Below are 24,686 nucleotides of genomic sequence, written 5' to 3' on the forward strand. Positions count from 1 at the left end.
AATAGACTTATGGACATGGGGAGAGGGGAGGAGAGGGTGAGATGTATGGAAAGAGTAACATGGAAACTCACATTACCACCTGTAAAATAGCCAACGAGAATTTGCTGTATGGCTCAGGAAACTCAAACAGGGGCTCTGTATCAACCTAGAGGGATGGGATGGAGAGGGAGATGGGAGGGAGGTTCAAAAGGGAGGAGATATATGTATACCTGTGACTGATTCGTGTTGAGGTTTGACAGAAAACAACAAAATTCTGTAAAGCAATTATCCTTCAGTAAAAAATTAATTAAAAAAAAAGAATTCAACTTCCTTCTAATTCAAGGAGGAAACGTTAGATAAGAATTTGAACATAAATACTTTACTGGTGACTAAATATTCTAGATCTATTTAGAGGGTATCTCTACAGCAGTATAGCCTAATAAATTTATATTTCTAATGCTTGTTGTTCAGTCACTCACTCGAGTCTGAACTCTTTGTGACCCCATGAACTGCAGAACACAAGGCTTCTCTGTCCTTCACTGTCTCCCAGAGTTTGCTCAAACTCATGTCCATTGAGTCGATGATGCTATCCAACCATCTCATCCTCTGTCACCCTTCTAATGCTTAAAGAAAGTGAAAGTAAAGTCGCTCAGTCGTGTCCGACTCTTTGCAACCCCATGAACTGCAGCCTACCAGGCTCCTCCGTCCATGAGATTTTCCAGGCAAGGGTACTGGAGTGGGCTGCCATTTCCTATTCCACGGGATTTTCCCAACCCAGGGATCAAACCCAGGTCTCCTGCATTGCAGACAGACACTTTACTGTCTGAGCCACCAGGGAAGCCTCTAATCCTTAAGAAGTGTTTAATTAATATACTCATATATGTAGACCTTGCATTAAAGTGTGAACTGGAAAAAGTTGATATATTTGAATAAGCCTACATTACAATTGTAATTGACAGCTAAAATTTCAAATGATATTAAAAATAATTGTAAGCATAAATTAAATTACTTTTTTCTATTCAAAATAATATATTAGTAGTTATCCAGGCATGTTTATTTAAATCACTAAACAGAGTGAAAATTGTCTTATGTTAACAGTTCATTTTCTAAGTTAAAACAAATCTGGAGTGAGTAAAATGAACAATATGGTAAACTTAATTTCAGCTAATTTTGCTTCATCCTTTTATTTTCTATTTCCTGTGAATGGTTTAACAACTATTACAAACTAAGAGGAAATGCAAATGTTATCTTGGAGTCTAACAGCTTTTACACGTCATAAATGTTGGTACGTTTTCAATGAAATTGGAATTGTACTTCCAAGTAGAAATAAAAATGTCCAAGCTGATTTTGCTCTGGAATGTTCATGCCTGCCTACAAGTTCATGCCTGCCTACAAGTTCGTGCCTGCCTACAAGTCTGTGATGAGAATATTAATTCTCTTTTGCAGCTTCTGCCAGCAAGAGAAGCTGCCAATGACCTTCCAGGCCTGCGTGATGACCAAGGAGTGCCAGGTGTCCGAGTGGTCAGAGTGGAGCCCCTGCTCAAAAACATGCCATGACACGGCATCCCCTAAAGGCACCCGCATGAGAACTCGGCTCATCAGGCAGTTTCCTATTGGCAGCGAGAAGAAGTGTCCAGAACTTGAGGAAAAAGAGCCCTGTGTGTCTCAAGGAGATGGAGTTGCCCCCTGTGCTACGTGAGTTAATAAGGACAGCGGTCTCTGCTGCCCCATCTGCCCAAACTGCATATCCCTTTAGCTGTTTGATTTCAACTGGATGGTGTGTTGAGAAATACTGATTTTTACAAATTCTAAGTAGAAATGTATCTCTTTACAAACACTATCTTATAAAAACAAAAAATACCAGTTTTACTAAATAAGTGTCAGTAACAAGCTATGTTTCCCAATCTCCACAAAAGCTGGATTTTTAGCAGTAGTTCTTTGCGCATTTTCTATAATGAGTATTGACAAGCTTTTCCTGAAGTGGAGAAGATAGTAAATATGTTAGTCTTTATGAGCCACATGTGTCTCTGTCACGATGATTCAACTCTGCTGTTGAAGCTGTAAGCAATATGTAAAGAAATGAGTGTGGATATGTTTCCATAAAATTTATTTATAGAAACGGTACGGGTTGAATTTAGCCATAGTTTGTCAACTAGTCTGTAAGGTAAAATAATCTTTCAAAATATAGGTTCCTTTTGCCTATTGAGCAAGCCCTATTAAAATTCAGTACTGTGTATAACAAATCCTATTAAATAGAGTAGAATACTACATCAAAATAATAAGACTTTAAGCTCTCTCAGGACCAAGATTGCTTATTAACGTTGGTGTGGAGATTGTTTCTCCTTTAATCACTCATATATGTCATAGGACCAGGCACATGGTAAGAGCCCAATAAATGTTCATTGAATTCAGATGAAATAAGACTGTTTTGAAATATTTGGGACTATAACTATATTCTTTTTATCCTTAAAAATCATTTCTAAGACATTTCTGTGAATTAACTTGGTGATAAATATGTTTCAGGTTGGTCTGAATGTAGAGAGTATTTACAAAAAAACTTACAGCATCTTAGTTTATCAGTAGATACCCACAAGCTTCATTGAAAGGTTCCCTGGAATATTTGAACCATTTAGAGAACAGGCTTACAGCTTGCACTTGATGAACCAGTGAAGAGGAAAATTACCACTACCATTGCTGCTGCTGCTCCTCCTCCCATTTCTAAGAGTAATAATAATAATAACAAAGCATAGTAATGATTCGTACAAGATCTTCAGTTAGGCAGCCCTATGGAATCCTCCCTTCTCCCCTAACATAACCAGTAACTGAACACTGAAGGGTTTCCTTCCTAACTTCTCTGCCTGCCCCACTGACCTGTGTGTTCCCCTTGACGTAACAGTTTCAGGGAAGTTGCCAGGTTCTCGAGTCAGAGTGTTTCATCTCCTGCGAGATTCTTCCATTTTTTAATCTCAAGCTAGGATATCTTTATCTTCTCAGTTATTCAAACATCATTAACTATTAATTAAAATAAATCCCTATTCTAAATCTCTGTCTTCTAACCCTTTGTGGATGGTAGCATTTTTTTTTTTAAGAATGTGTCATCAATTTACATTACTAAAAAATTTATTTCTCTCACAGGACTCCTTAGGATGACCTATGTTGGGATGCTGCTCTATAAAAAAAAATAAAATTTTTGTTTTAACTCCCCTAATGAATGGCTTGTTTAGTTTTCTTTTCCTTCACACCTCCCTGTCTCTCCTCTCAAGGCATCAATTATCAATGATTTTATAGTTGACCTGAATGCTGCACTTCCTTTATAAATATATGTCAAGAGCATTGTTCCTTGATGCCCCAGACCTGTACCTCTGTTAAGCCATGAATCCCCACTTACAAAAATTGAAAAATGGGCATGAAGTTCACCTTTACTGACATGAAGCCTTACCACTGACAAAGCAAAGCATCTGGATCAGACATCCAAGAGCCCATTTAACCTTTTTGTCTAACTGAGATGAGCATTAGCACATCCATTTGTACCTGTGTTGGCTGTTAATCTGATTACTAAGGAAGCATCTTGGTAAAAGTGACATAAAGTACTCCAAGAGCCATTTTCTTTGCGCTTTTAGAATATCCATTTTCCTTGAGGTGGAGAAATGCCATCACTGTCTATCTGCAGTGACATCAAGACCCTAGCTATCTCCTTAAAGCATGTGTTGGGCTGATAATCCCCCAACATTTTTTTCACATGATAATCTTGATTGGAGCATTAATTTAGAAGCATAGATCATCTTTCCTGTGTTCCACTGATTAGAAATGTCAGCTCTTTTCATCATTCATCAGTACTCATCAGGGATGCTCAAATGTTACAGGAGAAAAAAAAAAAACACTCATTCTCAGAGATAAAGAGAAAACTCTGAATTATGTTATATTTTTGTTACTAACACACAATTATAATTTTGACCTGTACGAAGAAGGAATTTTCATTATTAAAGAAAAAACAAACGTTTGGGTTCATCATCATTTAGAATGTTCTCCATTCTCAGGTTCAATCTTTCTTTGTTTATAAACATGAAAAAAGGGCAAACCTGAGTTCAGCTTAATTAAACATAAAATGTCATATATTCAGCATTATGCTCTCTTTGCATAAAATATTTATAAGTAAGTTGCAATTAAAAGTGAATCATCTTAAATTTAACCCCTCTTTAAACGGAGCAGGGTAAGGATGTAGAAGAAGGGATTGAAACTGAACCTGTGCCAGAGGTGTGGTCTGAGATTGATTCAAGGGGAAGGAATTGTTCAGATTAATTTTCTTGAGGGGAAAAAACAAATAGGGTTGAAGAAAAGTTTTATTTACTAAACACATGGCCACTGCCGGCATTTTCTTTATCTAGATACAGCTGGAAGACCACAGAGTGGACCGAGTGTCGGGTGGACCCTCTTCTCAGTCAGCAGGACAAGAGGCGAGGCAACCAGACTGCCCTCTGCGGAGGAGGGGTCCAGACCCGAGAGGTGTACTGCGTGCAGGCCAATGAGAACCTCCTCTCGCAATTGAACACACACAAGGACAAAGAAGGTAATCTTGTTTTCTTCTCAAGTGTTTCTGCTCACCTATGGAGAGCAGGCTTGGGATCATCCTGCAGGGGTATATATGCAGCCATTTAGGGGCATGAAGAGCCGTATATTTGTTCACATTATGGCAGATATTAACTATGGTGAATGGTAGTCTAAATAATGGTTGTAAAAATAATTAATCAAGTTCCATCTTTGGTTGGTTCTGGTTTGCTGACAAGCCTCTTTTTAAATTTTGACTTCAGATTCTGAGTCAGAATTTAGCAAGAGCAATCAATTATAAAAATAGAATAAATATGTCTTATAAGGATACATATAGAATGCAAATATGTGTTCCAAAGCCCCAATTTCTTTTCTTCACATAAGTAAAACCTGTATGTTAAAAAAGAAACCTTGTTTTGCTGTTTTATAATGATGTTGAAAAATAAATTAGTTATGGTATTGAGAGAAAATTCACTTTGAATTTAAAAGAAATAGAGAATAAAACTACAGGAAAAGATCTTTAACCCAAAGGCATAACTTCTTAAAAAAAAAAAAAAAAACCTTTGATTAAATGCTTTGATTTGGTAGACATATCTTAGAATTTTTTTGGTCTAACTGTCAGTTTGGGGACCAAATGTGATAAGTGTACAAAAGAATAAGTGAGTCCAAGATGGCCAAGACTAAAAGTACATATTGTTAAATATTAATATTACTCTAAAAATCTGATCATCGTTGGATTGAGCCTCTTAAGAGCCTCTTAACATTTTACTACCTGAGGGACTGCAGGACTTGTATCACTAATACATTCAGCACATATTGATTAGTTGCCAGAAGAGTTCCAAAAATTGTCTATGGTGATGAGGACAGAAATATTAATATAAATTTCATGTCAGGAAAATGCTCATGGCCATCATGAGGGCACACAGACCAACAGTCATCATGCAGTATGAAAGTGAAAGTGTTGGTCGCTCAGTTGCATCTGACTTTTTGCAGCCCCATGGACTGTAGCCTGCCAAGCCCCTCTGCTCATGGGATTTCCCAGGCAAGAATACTGGAGTGGGTTGCCAGTTCCTTCTCCAGGGGATCTTCCCCACCCAGGGTTCAAACCCAAGTCTCCCGCATTGCAGGCAGATTCTTTACCATCTGAGCCACTATAATTGAGTTTTAGAATAGCTGTCGTGAGAAAATAGAGGAACCTTCATAAAGAAAGTGGAAATTGAACTGAGTTATGATGCATATACTCCATATAGTTAAGCAGGTCAGGCATGCAAGACAGAGTTTATTCTAAGCAGAAGGAACAGCATGTATTAAAGGTTAAAAAAAAAAGAACAGAATAAAAAAATAAATATTCAGAGAAGGAATATGACCAAGAAGAATCAGAAAAACAAGGAAAGAACCAAGAGAAAAAGACAATTCATAAAACAAAAGAAGAGAGAGTTCTTTCGCCTCTCACCAAAAAGGAGTGGCTAGTAATTCTTGGGAAATAAGGACTAAAGTTTTGCATTTGCAGCTTGTGGAATTTAATTGTTTTGTATCCACTGGCTTTACACAGCATGTTAACTCATTTAGTAATCTAGCCTAGGGATACCTTTTACTACTAATATGTCTTGCAATTTTAAGGAAGTAGCATAAAACATGTAATGTTAGTACATTAATATTTTCTTAGTCACTTTAATGGCTACATTTTTAATACCCTTTGGTGAATTTATTATGGCAGTCCTTTCAGAGTAGTATAATTTCATTGCTAGAGGTAGATCAGATTTTAGTTTCTGAATGTCAATTATATCCTGTAGGTTATTACTTTCAAAAGATCCTTCAGAATTTTGAATTGTAATTGGATACTTTTAAAAATTATTTTGTCGTAGAGTTCCCTGACTACTGCTGTCAAAGCACTGCAGAGCAATAAAAATAAAAGTCACAGGAAAAAAAGATAAGATGCAAAGAATATTATTATTAAGATGTATCTGTTGGACTAATGCAAAAACCAAAGCAGAGATTCATAGATATGGAAGCAGTCAATTCACCTAAAATTAATATTCAATCTTGAAAGTATATAACATAAATAATTTAAGAATCTGTGTCCTTTCATGTCAAATATCAAGAGTATTAATAAGCCTCTTATAGTCTTTGCAAAAACAGTTGATTCTTACTAAAGGTTGCAGTTATTTTTTCCTCAGAACTTAGATTATGTGAGTTCTCCCTGCTGCTGCTAAGTCGCTTCAGTCATGTCCGACTCTGTGCGACCCCATAGACGGCCTCCTACCAGGCTCCTCTGTCCCTGGGATTCTCCAGGCAAGAACACTGGAGTGGGGTGCCATTGCCTTCTCCGACCAGACTCCCAGTAGTACTCAATTTTCCCCAGTAGGAAACTTGTTAGATATACCAGCATCCCAAGGGTAACACATGTGAATACTACAGATATGTGTGCATGGAGAACAATTAGACTGTGGGCTGTGAAGATTGTTCATAGTCTTATCTTTTTCAATAAATATGAAAGAATGAAAGCTTACTTTATAAAAGCAGGGAAACCTCTCAGAATAACTTGCTTATTCAATCCTAACAAGAAGGTACTGATCTCAAGAAATCCTGACTGTTTAACCATGAACAGCCTATCCTAAAAGCAATTCATATTGCACTTAATTTGAAGAACAAGGATTGAACTGTTGTTTTTGTAGATTCTCTCTCTGAGATCTCTAAATGTCTTTTCACACATAACCAAACTATTAAAAATACTTTAACTCAAAATACTTCAGCCCCAACATAAAATTTCTTTATACAGAAATACTGAAAACAAGTGATATGACATCAACTTCCTTTGTTATCTTGTTATATCATGTTACATAGAAGATTGATAATAACCACCATAGCACAAAAGCCAGATCCCTTTAAATTACTTTATTCATTGATGTATTTTCTGCTATTAACTGACTCTCACACCACACAAGGCCATAATTCTTTTCCTTGGAGCTAATATATTTAATTTTCAGGAAGTTTAAATGTTTATTATTAAAGTACTCACAAAGTATAAATTATGATATTCAAAACTTGGTATGAGTTGAATTATCAGGATAGTTATTAAGTTGGTAATGGCATCTACAGACAATAGGAAAAATATTTCTTCTTGATATTGAGAATATCCACATTTTATTCATGGAACTCTCACAGTTCTAACAGAATATGAGGTGATCAAAATTTCCATTATCACTTATTTAGAAGAAAGGCTTGACAGGTTCTCTGCTGAGAAGAGTCAGTAGTAAAATCTTTGACAGTTTCTATGAGCTGGCTGTTCAGAATTCCAGTAGTCTTGAAAAATGTCCAGTTTGTCCTGGCATGAAATCTATCCTCAAAATATGACAGGAAGAGGCCTTGCCCATGAGGAGGTTATCAGCATAATTCCTAGAAAGCTGATGGAAGTGTTACTGATCTTTAGATGCATAACGTGAATTGACTCTTGTAAGAGTTCTTAGTGAAATGAAAGTAGATTCTAGCTATAGTAACTGAAAACATCCTTCCAGTTGATACAGATTGAACATGTTTTCAATAGAGGGAAGCCAAAGGTATCAGTTATAAAGCACCATAAAGCTTACTGGGATTTATATCATAGAAAATTTTAGAATATGCTTTTATACAAAACATACCAAATAATCCACACTTATATCTGCATAAGGTCTGTGAGATTTGTGATTATTAAGAAAGACAGTCTGGATAATAAGCCTGTATGATGGCATTGAATGAGACAAACCAGCAGAAAGGTTTGGAGGATCAATGGAAAGATGGATTGAGGGCAGGATGATTGTACTGTGAATGGGTAGACAGAAGGATGAATAAAGAGCTCATGTTTTCACATGTTTTGCCCCCAAAAATGTGAATAAAATAGTCACTATCCCTATGAAGTACAAATTATTTGTAATTGTAGTCTTCTTACTATAGTTCCACAGACTACCCTGCTTCAGTCAACACTGTTTTGCAGGGGAAAAATAGCTATGCTTATATATATGCTGCTCTTTCCCTGTTATTTCAGAAACTAAATATCAGAGTACATTGAAGCCTAGTGCTGCACCTTCCCTGTCCATCACTTTTGAAATAACAGATGGGTGAGGCTGTTTTACATAACATTTCAATCAGAAATGTGTGTCAAGAGTCTCTGTACCTGCCCTGATATAATTCTTAAACCCTCTAGGAAAGACAGTAGTTTAGTTTTACTTTCTACTGTCCTTGAAATAGACAAAGCTGGGGCTTCCCTGGTAGCTCAGATGGTAAAGAATCAGCCTGCAACTCAGGAGACCCGGGTTTGATTCCTTAGTCAGGAAGATCCCCAGAAGAAGGGATAGGCTATGCACTCCAGTATTCTTGGGCTTCCCTGGTGGCTCAGGTCGTAAACAATCTGCCTGCAATGCAGGAGACCAGGGTTTGATCCCTGGGTTGGGACGATCCCCCAGAGAAGGGCGTGGCAACCCACTCCAGTGTTCTTGCCTGGAGAATCCCCATGGACAGAGGAGCCTGGTGGGCTACAGTTCGTGGGGTCCCAAAGAGTTGGACATGACTGAGTGACTAAACACACATGAAATAGAAATGATTTTTTTGTCTCTTGGCTTTCTATAACATCATCATACAGATATAAATATTGTAGAAAACATAAAAGGATTTTTGAATTTACTGACTTTATAATGTCTCAGATATCATAATTATATAAACGTGTAAAGTTTGGTTATGAACAATTTTGTTGTAGTAAATTCATGAACATGTGAACAGTTTTCATAATTTATCATTTTTTTAAACATACCACTTTGTGCTCTCCTAATCTTCATATGGTAAATAAAGAAGGAAGTAAGTCACATAATTGTTGTGTTTGAGAAATATACCCTACCTACACTGATACAGTGGGATGTAAAAAGCACTGTGATATAGAATAATTAAAACATAAGAAATCCCTGCAGAAATCAGGCCTTCCTCAGAAATTGGTCCTCTGGATATTTTGTGGAAGAGAAGGAATATTTCTCTACTCCCCTACAGTAATTTCTTTGTGATAGTAGATTATAAAACGGAAAGTGAGATGAAAGAAGTTTCAGGCACTGGGATGGAAGTTAATCAAAACTTATATGCTGGGAATTAGAGTAAGCTGGTCAGTGGTCTACACTGGGAGTGACTTGGAATTTTTAGTAGAGGAAGAGCTTACTAATGATGTGTCAGGGAAAATTCAACCAAAAAGGTAATCAAAGAAAAATATAAGGAGACAGCTAGGAAGTCATCTAATCATGAAAACAATGCTTATAATACCTTTGACTTAGTCAATGTTTAATAAACATTTGTTGTTTGACATGTTTACTCTCTCCTTTGTTAAAGTGGTGCAATTTTAAAAATTTGTCTGAAAATTGTCTCTTTAATGCTTCAGTTGCAATTAAACATTGTCTCTTTCAGGTAGGGACTCTAGTCACACACATCATCCTTCACCCCTGAAGAATTACTATTCACACCTCTGACTTTGAATGCAGGAAACATGATCTAGTTGTTAGATCAAATGATGAGAATAAAAATTTATGCATTTTGTGTCAGGTGGGCCCCGCATATAAGAGACTATTTTTATTTGTCTGTTTTTTTTCTCTTCTCTAATTATATAGATAGCTTAAAAATCTTTTGAATATTCATACTAAGGCTACCTTCATGAGAATCCCAGACAGATAATCAGGAAATATTGTTTTCATTTCTGCTTGGCCTTATATCCTGATGCGCATTGCTTATTTACCTGAAAATATTTAATGACATTTATGCTATGTTTAAGCAATATGGTAGACTAGCTGAAAATCATATTTTTTAAAAAGATTTATTGATGGATTTATTTTTGTCTGTGCTGGGTCTTCATTGCTGTATGTGGGCTTTCTCTAGTTGCAGTAAGCAGTCTTCTCCTTGCAGTGGCTTCTCTTGTTGCAGAGCATGGGCTTTAGACATGCAGGCTTCAGTAATTGCCTGGAGAGTCCCATGGATGGAGGAGCCTGGTGGGCTGCAGTCCATGGGGTCGCTGGGAGTCAGACACGACTGAGTGACTTCACTTTCACTTTTCACTTTCATGCACTGGAGAAGGAAATGGCAACCCACTCCAGTGTTCTTGCCTGGAGGATCCCAGGGACGGGGGAGCCTGGTGGGCTGCTGTCCATGGGGTTGCACAGAGTCAGACACGACTGGAGCGACTTAGCAGCAGCAGCAGCAGCAGACTCAGGAATTGTGTCTCACTGGCTCAGAAGTGCTAGCTCAGTAGTTTTGGTGCACAGGCCTAGTTGCCATGTGGCATGTGGGAACCCATGTCACCTGCATTGGCAAGCAGAGGATTCCTAACCACTGGACCACCAGGGAAGGCTCTGAAAATCATACTTTAAAAAATATTTGGACATTCAGGATGCAATAATTTTTTAAAATACTTTTAAGAGCAGAACTGAGGTCTTGATAAACTAAATAATTTCCCAGTAATGAAAGCTGAGTTGATAGCTTCTGTGATTGCCCTTGGGAGGGGATGGTACGGAAGACGGGTTTGCATTCTGGGGACTTGGGAGAGTGGAACCAGTAAGGGGAATGACATTAACTTCTGCTCAGAGAAAGAGAGCATAAGCAGAAATACTGCATTACTTCATCGACCTCAAAGGTTATAGGATCAATGATTAAGCAGAAAAATTCAACATACTTATAGCCGGAGATAAAAAAGAATCAGATCAGCTTTAGCCTTGGATCAGGGCAAAAACAAACCTTCCTAAACATTCCAGCTATGGCCTATATTCATATGAGTTTAAGTCTCAAATTTATGGTACTTCCATAAATCCTGAGACCACAAAGCTGGAAATTAAAGTAAGAAATGGTGTTGGGCAATTGTATCACCAAAGTGCCTGATATAGCAAAAGTAAAAAGTCTAAAGAGAGAGACATTTTAACCTAAGTTGCAAGATTTTCCTGGATAAATGACACCACTCAAAATTGTGAGGTACATGAGGAAAAACAATTCATTGTAAACAGGATTTAAAATGCCTAACAAACAGTAAAATTTGACTTTCAAGTTTGGAAATATTTTAAAAAGCAGATACAGACTATAAAATACATATGTTAAAACTTATTTAAGATGTAAAGGAAAATTAGAACATTAAATATAATGAGGCACAGTTTAAAAGACCACATTTTTAAAAAGAAAAGAAATGGAAGTTCTAGGACTAAAAAATACTTTAACTGGAAATAAACAAATGGATAGATTACACATATTGAGATAAATGATTATCAGTACATTAAAGACAAATATAAGCAGATTATCTAAAATGTAACATTGAAAATAGAAATTAAAAATAAAAACAAGGATAACAGTCACACAGAATTAAACAAGAAGATTCAGAGTAAGAGAATCAAGAGAAAAGATGAGAGAATTATCTAGAATTGATGTAAGACAAGAATGTGCAGAATCAAGAAAATCTGCTAGCAAGATAAGAATATTTGTATAAATTATATACAGTATAGTGGGTTTTCAGCTAATGAACTCCAAAGACATATTAAAAGGAATAGAGAGAAGGAAAAAAATTAATTACAAAATAATTAACAAATTAACAGTGAAGTTCTCGACAGCTACAAGAAATCAAAATGATATATTCAGAGTCAAAGTTTATTATAGAAAATCAAAATAATATATTCAGAGTCAAAGGTTATTATAGAAAATCATTTTGTTTTAATTATTATGATACCAATCAAATGTATTGCATGTGTTTTACTGTGATCAAACTTAAGACTGTGGATTATTCAGTCCAAGCAGGTACCACTGGTGAAAAGTATATAAACACACAGATTCATACATTTTACTTCCCAGGCAATAATGCCATCTTTATATACAAAGTGCAGATGAAATTTTTATTTTATCAAGGAAATAACATGACTTTTAAATTATACATATATATATGTGCAATGTTAACATTATCCTGAAGATTGAGTGGCTGGATTGTTTAAATGACATTTGATAGAACATTTTCTTGGGTAATCAAAATTCCCAGAATTTTCTCCAGAATTTTTAGAGTAAAGGATAAGCTTCACAAATGTAAAACTCAATACAAATTATATTGCTAACTTGATATTGTTCAATGAAACATGAAAATTATAACAAATTTTTAAAACTTAAGGAAACATCTGAAAATTCGTATCTCAAACCTATCTCCCTTTGTATCATTCTCATTTTTTCCCCTAGTTTCTTCATGGTAAAGGTGAGTGACACTGGCTTGATTACCTAGACAAAAGTAATCATGACAAAGGAATTATTACCCAGAAAAGGTAACAAAATTCATTATATATGTTGGTGTCTTTGATAAAGTTTAGTGTCTTTGACAAAGTCATAGATGGTACAGTGTTAAATATGTGAGTTATATTGAGCTAATAAGGATAAAACATTCTGGATAATAATGTTATGACACAAAAAGATATTAATGTGCTAGACCCACTGAAACTTTCTCAACTTATAAAGTCCAATGAAATACTTAGGTACCTATACTTAAGACCCAAACACTCATGCTAATAGGAAGTTAATACCATAATGATGATGATGATGATGATGATGATGATATGAAAACAAGGTATTGATTGTGTTTATTAAGGGTCACAAGAGTCAGACATAACTTAATCACTAACAACATTAAGACACTATGTTAATTACTTGGTTTCTGTGATGACTAAATGTTTAATGTGGGGAAGGAACAGTTGGCATCAATTGCTTAATATTATTTTCTTTTCATTAAAGTAGACTTGATTTATAATGTTGGGTTAGTTTCAGGTGTGCAACAAGGTGATTGAGTTTTTCATATTCTTTTCTATTATAACTTATTATGAGATACTGAATATAGTTCCCTGTAATATACAGTAGGATTTGTTGTTACCTACTTTTAAATTTTTATTGGAGTATAATTGATTTACAATGTTATGTTAGTTTCATGTGTAAACTAGATCAGATACACATATACGTATGTCCACACATTTTTAGATTTTTTCCTCATACAGACTTCCCTGATAGCTCAGTTGGTAAAGAATCCACCTGCAAAGCAGGAGATCCCAGTTCCATTCCTAGGTTGGGAAGAGCAGCTGGAGAAGGGATAGGCTACCTTCTCCAGAATTCTTGGGCTTCCCTTGTGGCTCAGCTGGTAAAGAACCTGCCTGCAAAGTGGGAGACTGGGTTTGATCCCTGGGTCAGGAAGATCCCCTGGAGAAGGGAAAGACTACCCACTCCAGTATTCTGGCGTAGAGAATTTCATGGATTGTATAGTCCATGGGGGTCACAAAGAGTCGGACATGACTGACGGACTTTCACTTCCACTTTTCTTTTTCCTCATACAGATCATTGCAGAATATTGAATAGAGTTCCCTGTGCTATATACTAGGTGCTTATTAGTTATCTATTTTATATACAGTAGTGTGTATATGTTAATCCTAATCTCCCAGTTTATCCTCTGTTTTTCCCCCTGGTAACCATAAATTTGATTTCTGTATTGTGACTCTGTTTCTCTTTTGTAAATAAATTCATTTGTATCATTTTTTTAGGTTCCATATATAAGTGATACAATATGGTATTTGTCTTTCTCTGACTTACTTTACTCCATATGACAATCTCTGAATCCATCCATGTGGCTGCAGGTGGCATTATTTTGGTTTTTTATGGCTGAATAATATTCCATTGTATTATGGAATCTTCCTTATCCACTACTTATTTATCCACTCCTCTGTCAATAGACATTTAGGTTGCTTCCATGTCTTGGCCCTTGTAAATAGTACTGCTGTGAACTTTGGGGTGCATGTATCTTTTTGAATTATGGTTTTCTTCAGACACATGCCCAGGAGTAGGATTGCTGGATCATATAGTAGTTATATTTTTAGTTCTTTAAGAAACCTCTATAGTGTTCTCCATAGTGGCTGTACCAATGTTACATTCATACCAAAAAGGGGGTTCCCTTTTCTCCATAGCCTCTCCAGCATTTATTATTTATACACTTTTTTGATGATGGCCATTCTGACTGGTGTGAGGAGATACATTATTGTAGTTTTGATTTGCATTTCTCTAACAATTAATGATGTTGAGCATCTTATGTGTTGGCCATCTCTATGTCTTTTATGGGGAAATGTCTATTTAGGTTTCCTGCCCAGTTTTTGATTGGTTGTTTGTTTTGTTTTTTGCTTTTTTAAAAATTAATTTATTCATTTTAATTGGAGGCTAATTACTTTACAACATTGTGGTGGGTTTTGCCATACACTGACATGAATCATCCATGGGTGTACATGTGTCCCCCATCCCGAACTCCCCTCCCACCTCGCTCCCCACCCCATCCCTCTGGGTTGTTCCAGTGCACTGGCTTTGAGTGCTCTGTTTCATTAATCACACTTGGACTGGTGATCTGTTTCACATATGGTAATATACATGTTTCAGTTGAGCTGTTTGTATATTTTGAATATTAATCAGTTGTCAGTCACTTTGTTTGCAAGTTTTATATAGTAGTTTGTATCTGCTAATCTCAAACTCCTAATTTATCCCTTCCCCCCTTCCAGTTTGGTAATCATAGATTTGTTTTCTACATTTGTGTTTGTTTTTCTTTGGTAAATAAGTTCAGTTGTATCGTATGTTTTTAGATTCCACATATAAATAGTATCACATGATGTATGTCTTTCTCTGTCTGACTTCACTTAGTATGATAACCTCTAGATCCATCCATATTGCTTCAAATGATATTTTTTCCTTGTCTTTTTATGGCTCAGTAATATACCATTCTATGTGTATATACCACATCTTCTTTACCCATTCTTCTGTTGATGGATATTTAGATTGCTTCCATGTCTTGGCTATTGTAAATAGTGTTGGTCTGAAATTGGGGTGCATGCAGCTTTTAAAATTAGAGTTTTATCAGGGCATATGCCCAAGTGTGGGATTGCTGGATCATATGGTAATTCTAATTTAGTTCTTTAAGGAACCTCCATACTGTTCTCCATAGTGGCTGCACTAATTTACATTCACACCAACAATGTAGGATGGTTCCTTTTTCTCTATACCCTCTCCAACATTTATTTGTAGACTTTTTGATGATGGTTTTTTCAACCAGTGTGAGGTGGTATCTTATTATAGTTTTGATTTTTGCTTTTTTTTAAAATTAATTTAATCATTTTAATTGGAGGCTAATTACTTTACAATATTGTGGTGGGTTTTGATTTGCAGTTCTTTAACAATTAATGATACTGAGCATCTTTTCATGTCAGAAAAGGTGCTCATGTCACATGTTTCATGTCACAACACTCAGAGGAGTGTCGTATTAGTTGCTCAAGTTGTGTCTGACTCTGTGACCCACCAGGCTGACTATAGCCCACCAGGCTCCTCTGTCCATGGGATATTTCCAAGCAAGAATACTGGAGTGGGTTGACATTTCTTTCTCCAGGGGATCTTCCCAACCCAAGGATCAAACCGGGTCTCCTGCATTGCAGGCAGACTCTTTAGCATCTGAACCACCAGAGAAGCTTGTGTCAGAGGGTTATTGTTAAACTCATCCTGTGTCTGTTCTCCCAAGTGTTACTTTTCTGAACATCAATCACAGTCTGATTAATGAAGTGCTACAATTTGGGTACCTCACTTGGTATTTCTTCATTCACTTAATATATACTTATTGAGCAACTGTTACATTGCACCATTGATTTATATGTTGAAGATAGAATGTTTTGAAAAGCAGGCTTGATCACTGCCCTCTGTATTTAACGCTACTAGTAGCCTTGTGAAAAGTGAAAGTGAAGTTGTTCAGTCATGTCCGACTCTTCACGACCACTCCAGTGTTCTTGCCTGGAGAATCCCAGGGACTGCAGGGCCTGGTGGGCTGCCGTCTATGGGGTTGCCCAGAGTCAGACATGACTGAAGCGACTTAGCAGCAGCAGTAGCCTTGTATTTAAGGCCTGCTCACTGGAGGTTCAGAGTTGCCCCTTCACAAGGCTGACATGGAGAGGCTTCTACACACTGGAGAGCCACATTGGTGGTCCTTAGTTAAAACATGAAAATACAATACATTATATAAACGTGGTCCATGTTTAACAAAGAACATTTACCCTTATCCACTGGGCATATTATTTTTCTGGAAATCACATGTTTTCAAAATGTGGCTTAAGAATCACCTGTATGCTTTAAGAAAATGCAAAAAAATCCCTGAGTATTATCTGCTGGGATTGTGATTCTGTAGGTCTGAAATGGATGCAGAAACCTCTTTTTTTTTTTTTTTTTTGAGGCCCAAAACATAAATAATTTATGCATTTGTGAAAAAGCAAAATCGCAAATACATAATCTCTAAGCTCTCTATCATGGTTTCAGAAGGGTCTTGTGTATGTGAAGGGCCCTGACCTTAAGCTGCATGAGTTTCTTAATGAATCTGTTCTAAATTCTAACACAAGATTTTTTTGTTCTCTGCCAAAGAGGATCAGTATATTAGGATGAGAAACAGAAATACAGGCATTCGTGTCCTGAAAACAGGTTCCCCAGCGTTCTGGATGTAAAACTGGGGAGAATGGAGGGACTGGAAATAGTCAGTTTGTCTTCAGAAGTGAAGTAGAACTTTCAGTTCTGGTATTGGTCTTATTTATGTTCATCGAGCCCTAGTTTTAGGTCCCTGAGCTGCTGATCTTTAGAAGACCATGATACGTTGCTAGTAGTTAGGTTAGGAAATTGGAGGGGAAGAACACTTTACACTGAGATGCTGTTTCATCTTACTTTATACCTGTAACCCAAGATGGGAAGAAGCCAGAGCTGTTAGTAAAAGAGCTTCCATTAATGAAAGAAAAAGGGTGTATGAAATGTCACATAACCTGACGCTATCAAGTGACTGTACTGTGTATGCTTTTTGTAACCCTTAAGCACTTATTTCATCGAGTCAGTTGCAGATGAGTGATAGCACCAGAAGGAATTTTGAAATGAGTACTCAGAGACCTGCACTGGCGAATGAATAGAGTTTTTTTCTTTTTTCTTTTCTGAAGCACACTGCTGCCATCTAAGAATGTAAAAGAAATGGTTTGTGGCAGGCTGTTCCCTGCCTTGCTGATGATTGCTCAATAGGGAGTAGCTACTCTCACCAGTGTTAACAGAGGAGTACAAACTACATTGTGGAACTCATTAATATTTATTCCTGCTAAAAGCAATGGGCAATAAAAAGGGAAATAAACCGGGGAGAATAGCAATGGGAAAAGGAAGCCATGACAACAGATTCATCTTGAAAAGCTCCACCATTTATTGCACACACAAAATACACTTGAAGTACAAGAATCCATATTATTAGTTCAGAACCCACTCAAAACGCCTCTTATGGGTCAACTAATATTATGATAAAAATTGTATGCTGAGCACAATTTAAGAATTTAAAATAGCTGTCCATACTCTTGTAATTATGTGATTTTGAGTTATCACTTTACACGAAGCTACATTTTCTCAGCATCAGAGTCAATTCTCCTGTCTGTAGACAAGAACTTCCTCTAAGCCAAGGATTCCCTGTCTGTTGCAGCAGAGACCAGTGACATTCCTCTTCCTTTTCTCATGCTGCTCCTTTATTATCTGACTTGAAATGCCTTCAGCCATTGTCACAGCTATCCAAATATCTGCTGTTTCAAATCATCTTTGTTATGCTGTTAAGATTTCATTGATCTTCCTTCATCCAAAGCCTATGCCTTTCTTATACTACATTGTACAAGTTCCCGTTTGATTACACAGAATTCTATGCTTTGATAATTGTGCCATGAGTATTATGCCAACTTCCCAAGGTTATAAGCTTAGAAGGAGGGAATGGTGATTTTCCCCTCCTAAATTTTAATTTATCCACCATTCTTACCAGAAGTCTGGGTGGTTTGCTAACTGCATCGTTTAGAAATATCTTTAAGAAAGATTAAAAAGCCCTTCAGTGAAAGGATGTTGACTTCCTAGACATCTAATTTATAGTGTTTCATTTTGGACTAATATTTATGTCTCACTAACTTCATTTGTTTCTCCCTTTGTTTTCCTTTCCTCTGCAAAGGCTTAATGAGATAACATATGTAAAGCGCATCCTAGCATAAGGCCTTGTGCTTATTATATGCCAAATGAGTATTAACTGCTTTTGTTTATGTGTTTACTTTTCTGCTTAAATTGAGAAAAAGAAAGGAATTTTTTTTAAATGATAGTTTTACTCTAAGCATTTTGCATGTAATAAAGGCTTAATTGTATCCTGGCCTTGCTAGTTGAGAAACAACACAGAGAATGTATAATTCATGGAGTCTCTTTTCAGTATGTCTCAAAATCCTTTCATATGCTTACATTATATATGAAATTGCTCCTTTCTTGGAAAAAATAATCTTCCTTTGTATTATTTCAGAGTAAAAAGAAACAGAACTATTTTACTTCTGTATTTATAGGGGACAGAATAATTACCGCTTCCCTTACTTTGTGACGCTGAATCCTTGAGAAATTTAAGCAGCGCTCTGTTGCTAAAGGAGTCTGATGGAAATACTTGCAATAATCCTGGGATTGTGTGGTTGCTCTGAAAGCACATTTACCTCATTGCTCAGCCTATCCCACATTGGTTCATCTGCCCTTTATGGCACACAGGATTCTTGAGTATCTAAAATCATACTTGTTAGGCCTTGGTGTTGTTCAGTGACTCAGTTGTGTCTGATTATTTGTGACCCAATGGACTGCAGCACACCAGGATTCTGTGTTTTTCACTATTTCCTGGAGTTTGCTCAGATTCGTGTCCATTGAATTGATGCCATCCAACCGTCTCATTCTCTGTTACTCCCTTCTTCTCTTGCCTTCAATCTTTCCCAGCATCAAGGTCTTTTCCAATGAGTCTGCTCTTCGCATCAGGTGGCAAAAGTATTGGAGCTTCAGCATCAGCCCTTCAAACGAATATTCAGGATTGATTTCATTTAAGGTTGACTAGTTTAATCTCCTTGTTGTCCGAGGGACTCTCAAGAGTCTTCTTCAGCATCACAGTTCAAAAGAATCCATTTTTCGGTGCTCAGCCTTCTTTATGATCCAACTCTCAAATCTGTACATGACTACTGGAAAAACCATAGTTTTGACTATGTGGACCTTTGTTGGCAAAGTGATGCCTGCTTTTTAATATGTTGTGTAGCTTTGTCATAGCTTTTCTTCCAAGGAGCAAGCATCTTTTAATTTCATGGCTGCTGTCACCATCTACAGTGATTTTGGAGCCCCCCAAAATAAAGTCTGTCACTATTTTCATTTTTCCCTATCTATTTGCCATGAAGTGGTGGGACTGGATGCTTTGATCTTAGTGTCTTGAATGTTGAATTTTAAGCCAGCTTTTTGACACTTCTTTTCACTCACCTTCATGAAGAGGCTCTTTAGTTCTTCTTTGCTTTCTGCCTTAGGGTGGTGTCATCTGCATATCTGAGGTTATTGATATTTTTCCCAGAAATCTTGATTAGTTAGGCCTGGGAGACCTTAACTTTTTTGTCAAAATAATGTTAATAAATACATGTGAAAAATTACAAAATAGGCTTGCTGTTTTACATGTCCTCAGCTAGGTCTGGTTAGAAAGGCTTGGGTCAATTAAGTTCCTACTGCATTAGGAATTTCCAGAAGTATTTTGAGACTAAAAAGTCAGGTTTTCACTAAGAAAGCTATTGATCCATTGCTCACTGTCTTTCAAAAATTCATAGCAGAAGGACTAAGCAAGAAACTAACATATTGTAATAGTGTTTTCCCATTAATGCATGACTACATTTTCACAGACATATCAAGACAGTAAGTGACAAGAGAACAGACTCAAACCAGTTTTTTGACTCCAAGTCTAAGTTCTGTCTAGTCCACCCCTGCCCTATGAATTTGCTTCAGAATAAAAAACTGGATACAGCAGCTACCCACAACCTTATCAAAATCATCAAAACTAGTTGTAGTGTATTAAATGATCTGTCCTCAGAAATGTCACAAACTGATGATATTTCTGTTGCAAAAACAAACAAAAATGGTCCTTATAACAGAAAATTGAAAAAAAGTAAGGATAATTTCATTGCCTTTTAAGATTCAACACCATTAAGAGATTTATTCCTCAGTATGGTTCTATGAGAGGTCAACATGAAGTCTTGCCCATGTCAAGTCTTGTGAAGTCTTGAAGTCTTGTCAGGCTCTTGACGTTTGAACCAATATTGTGTTGAATCATATGAAATTGTTAGTTTTGTAGGTCAAGAGCTGTTGATTAGTGGCAGTTTCCTGTATGTCACCTGAAAAGGTACCTTTACTGTATATGTCAAGTCATCTAGTGTCTATAGATTTTCCACTGTCAGTTCAAGCCTGCAGCGAGTGGCTATGAGTTGTAGTCATTGTTTCCACATGAACAATATATAATTGTGCTGTATGCAGTGTGCTTTAGAGAGGGTAATGTTTGACTTCTGTAAAATTATGTAAATTTCCCCAGAGTAGATTTTGTTTATGGGAAGATAACTTATATTGATGGCTTGAGAGTGACTTGAATTTTTCAAGCAACTCTTATTCTATGTGCAGTTAGAAATATGCATTCAATTATGTGATTTTTAATACTTATCTGTGCCCCATTTTGTTTGATGTAGCATATAAAATAAAGGGTGATACTGTCATTTTAAGAATAAATGGGTGAAGAATGTGGGACAAAGGAAAAATACTCGTAGAAACAGATTATCAACTCAATGATGAATATAATAATATACAAAATGGATGCCATAAGATCCTAGAAATTTCTTGAAATGGGACTAATAGTTTTAGCTCTAAGCTTGTAGTAGCCAAGCAATGAGGAATACTATGTTAATTATGAAATTCACAGCATCCATTAGACAGTAGAAACCAGTTGTAAAGGAAAAGCACAATTTCTGGTTTTAAGAAAAAGAAAATTCACCAGTAGGCCTTAATAAAGAGGACACTATAACTGTATTGCTTTACAGCCTCATTAACATCTTTAGTATCAATACCACAATGAATTTTATAAGGAAGTTTTCTCTTTAAGTGGTTTTCCTCAATGTAGGGCACTCACATAAATATGAAAGTGTAACTCAGTCAGGAAAGGCAAATCAGTAGGGATTAATGTGATATGGTACAGATTTATAGGTCTCTGCTAAGCAGGATAACCCAGGGATAGAGTTCAGAGTATCTATGAATGGATGTGGAGCTATTCCCTTAGGCAGCCCTCCTCAGAGCTTTGATAGATATTGAGAGACAGAGTTTCCTTACATCCCCTGACACAGGGATCTGGAGCACTGTTGTTCTAAGTTCTGTTTAGTTGCACTTAAATGCAGAGACACATATTCCAGCCATCATCTAGGTGAAAAGAGGATTAGCATCCTTAAAAGAAAATCGAAAGGCTTGACAAAGACATAAGCTTGAATAAAATATGATGCCGCTTTGAACAGTGAGAAAAGTTCAGCCCTAACGAGATGTAGGACAAGGAAGAACTTTAGACACAGATAAAGGAAAGTCAAAGCTCCTTGAATCTATTCCAGCATACAACCCATGGTAAAAATCTGGACATAGGTGCAAGGGAGACCGAGCTTCAACATTAATGCCATGTCTTAGAAGAAGCAGTTTCATTTTCTGGTGTCTTCATCAAGATAAAATTATTTAGAATGGAAATCTATAGACCTAAATGAGTTAATCTGAAGTAATTAATGTTACCGATGAGGAGGATCGAGAAGGCAATAGACACTATATGTGAGATGCTGTTCTGTTTTACCATTAGTGGCTCATTGGGCCTTCACCAAAAGCCTAATAAGTACCATTGTTATATAATACTGAGGTACAGAAAAATTAAATATTTCTACCAAGGCATATATAGCTAGTAAATATAATAACCTGGATAGTGAATCAAAAAGCCAGCTTTTTGAGCCTGTGCTCTTAACTAGTATGCCATAGAGTTAGGGATTTTAGTTATAAGACAGTTTGATACTGGGAAAAATTTAAACTCCTCTCTTAAGTGACATTTGTTTTAAAATACATTGTTCAGTTGCCCTGTCATGTCCAACTATTTGCAACCCCAGGGACTGCAGCACGCCGGGCCGCCCTGTCCTTTACCATCTCCCAGAGCTTACTGAGTTCATGTCCATTGCATTGGTTTCTTTTAAATTATGTCTCAGAGCCAAAGGTTTATAATGTTATTCCTGTTTAATAGCAGAAAAACTGCATATATGAAAATGTCCATGTTTCTATTAGTCATTCTTTCATTTATTCAACCAATATTTTCTGAGTGCCTTCTATGTCTAGGTAATATTCTAAATGGTGAAAATAGAGAAGTAAACACAGGCAAAATACTTGCTGTGCATTTTAAGAGACAGGTTAAAAGCAAAGAGATAAAATCAACAAGCAGTCATCAGATGGCAATAAGTACTATGCGGAGGATCAAAGTAGGGGGAATGTGAGAGAGAATGACGGGGCAGTAATGTTTTTTTGGATCTTCAGGGTATTGTTTGGCTTCCCAAATTTGTATAGCTAGCCTAAAATTCTCATCTGAGAAACAAAAAGTATATAATGACCTTTCTGTTTGACATCTCCAGTCAGAACACTCAAGTATATTTGTCTCCCTTCCACACATTCTTATAATAGCAGAATAAATGAAAGTTTTAAAACAATATTAGAGTACAGTATACTTGAATAGTGCAAGTTTCATTATCTACTTGGTACACATGTCAAAATAAATCCTTTTAAGCTATTTGGGGGTGAAAAAATCACCCCTAAATATCAGAAGAGGCAACACATAATAGTTGTTTGGTAAATATTTACTGAGTAAATCAATGAGTGGACTTAATAAATGACCCCTAAGGGTTGATAGATATGATTTCTAATAATCATTATTTTGGCAAAATTTCTTCTTCTGATAGCTAAAGAGATGAAAGTTCTAAGATATGCATATTTAGAAATATATTTATAAAAACCTTGTAAGTAAATGTTTTAAATCATGAGAAAATCAAGCATACTGTTAGGCTTCAGCTTCCAACTATAATTAAGTAAACTTCTCAGTAAGAATAATTGTAAAATTGAACAAAATGACAAAGCAGCTAGTTTTAGGTATTAAACAACAAGCAGCAGAAAATTGTGGTCATAATTGTGAGGTGATCAATCACCTCAGTCTTCTACTTGAGACTCTTTCCTAACACAGAGTAGAAAAAATGAAGACAAGCATAGCTTCAGGTCTTGCTAAATTAAGAAGTCAGAAACCTGAGTTCCAGGATGCTAAAATGCCTAGAAATTTCAGTGCAGCATACAGAAAGAGCAGCTGCACTGAGGGAAGTGGGATGGAGTCCAGGAGTCTATGTGGGATACTCCATGGAGCCTTGACCAGGGCATTGTGCTGACTGAGACTCTGTGAAGTCTAGCAGAGATCCTGTGCAGCAAGGCTGATAGAACAGATAGTGCAGTACTAGGAGATGTCACGGAGAAGGCGATGGCACCCCACTCCAGTACTCTTGCCTGGAAAATCCCATGGGCGGAGGAGCCTGGTGGGCTGCAGTCCATGGGGTTGCAAAGAGTCAGACACGACTGAGTGACTTCCCTTTCACTTTTCACTTTCATGCATTGGAGAAGGAAATGGCAACCCACTCCAGTGTTCTTGCCTGGAGGATCCCAGGGACGGGGGAGCCTGGTGGGCTGCCGTCTATGGGGTCACACAGTCGGACACGACTGAAGCGACTTAGCAGCAGCAGCAGCAGGAGATGTCAAAGTTCCAGCCCTGGAAGGAGGAGAATACTCACTGAGCACCTCAGCCCTCATGGCTTAGGAGCAGGACCGTACATACTGTCACAACCAAATTCAAATCTGAGCCAGACAAGCCTGAATCCAAATGAAACCAAGTCTGAGAAGATCAAAAGGATCTACTGGCGATTTAACTGTTTAACAGAACAAAATTCATAAAGGAAGACGATGCAGTTCAGATTTCCTGCAACATATTATTCACAAAGTCTGGAAAGTGTGATAAACCATTACTCCAGGGAATTTCCTGGCAGTCCAGTGGCTAGTGTTAGTCGCTTAATTGTGTCCAGCTCTTTGCAACCCCATGGACTGTAGCTTGCCAGGCTCCTCTGTCCGTGGAATTCTCCAGACAAGAATAGACTGAGTCGAGCCCTGTCTATGGAACTAAATCCTGTAAGGCACGTGTGGTGCAGCCAAAAAAATTAGTCATAATAAATTAGTCTACG

At 36.9% G+C, this 24,686-nt stretch overlaps 1 protein-coding gene across 1 annotated transcript in view; it reads left to right on the forward strand.

Annotated features, from left to right (window-relative positions):
• Positions 1-24,686, forward strand: part of THSD7A (thrombospondin type 1 domain containing 7A) — a 481,774-nt gene that overhangs the window by 268,910 nt on the left and 188,178 nt on the right. Inside the window, exons 3-4 of the mRNA XM_013963159.2 lie at positions 1,426-1,674; positions 4,365-4,546. Of these exons, the coding sequence (XP_013818613.2) occupies positions 1,426-1,674; positions 4,365-4,546 (431 nt within the window). The remainder of the gene's footprint in view (positions 1-1,425; positions 1,675-4,364; positions 4,547-24,686) is intronic.

This window comes from Capra hircus, chromosome 4 (genome assembly GCF_001704415.2).
Source record: "Capra hircus breed San Clemente chromosome 4, ASM170441v1, whole genome shotgun sequence".
In the NCBI taxonomy this organism is placed as follows: Eukaryota; Metazoa; Chordata; class Mammalia; order Artiodactyla; family Bovidae; genus Capra; species Capra hircus.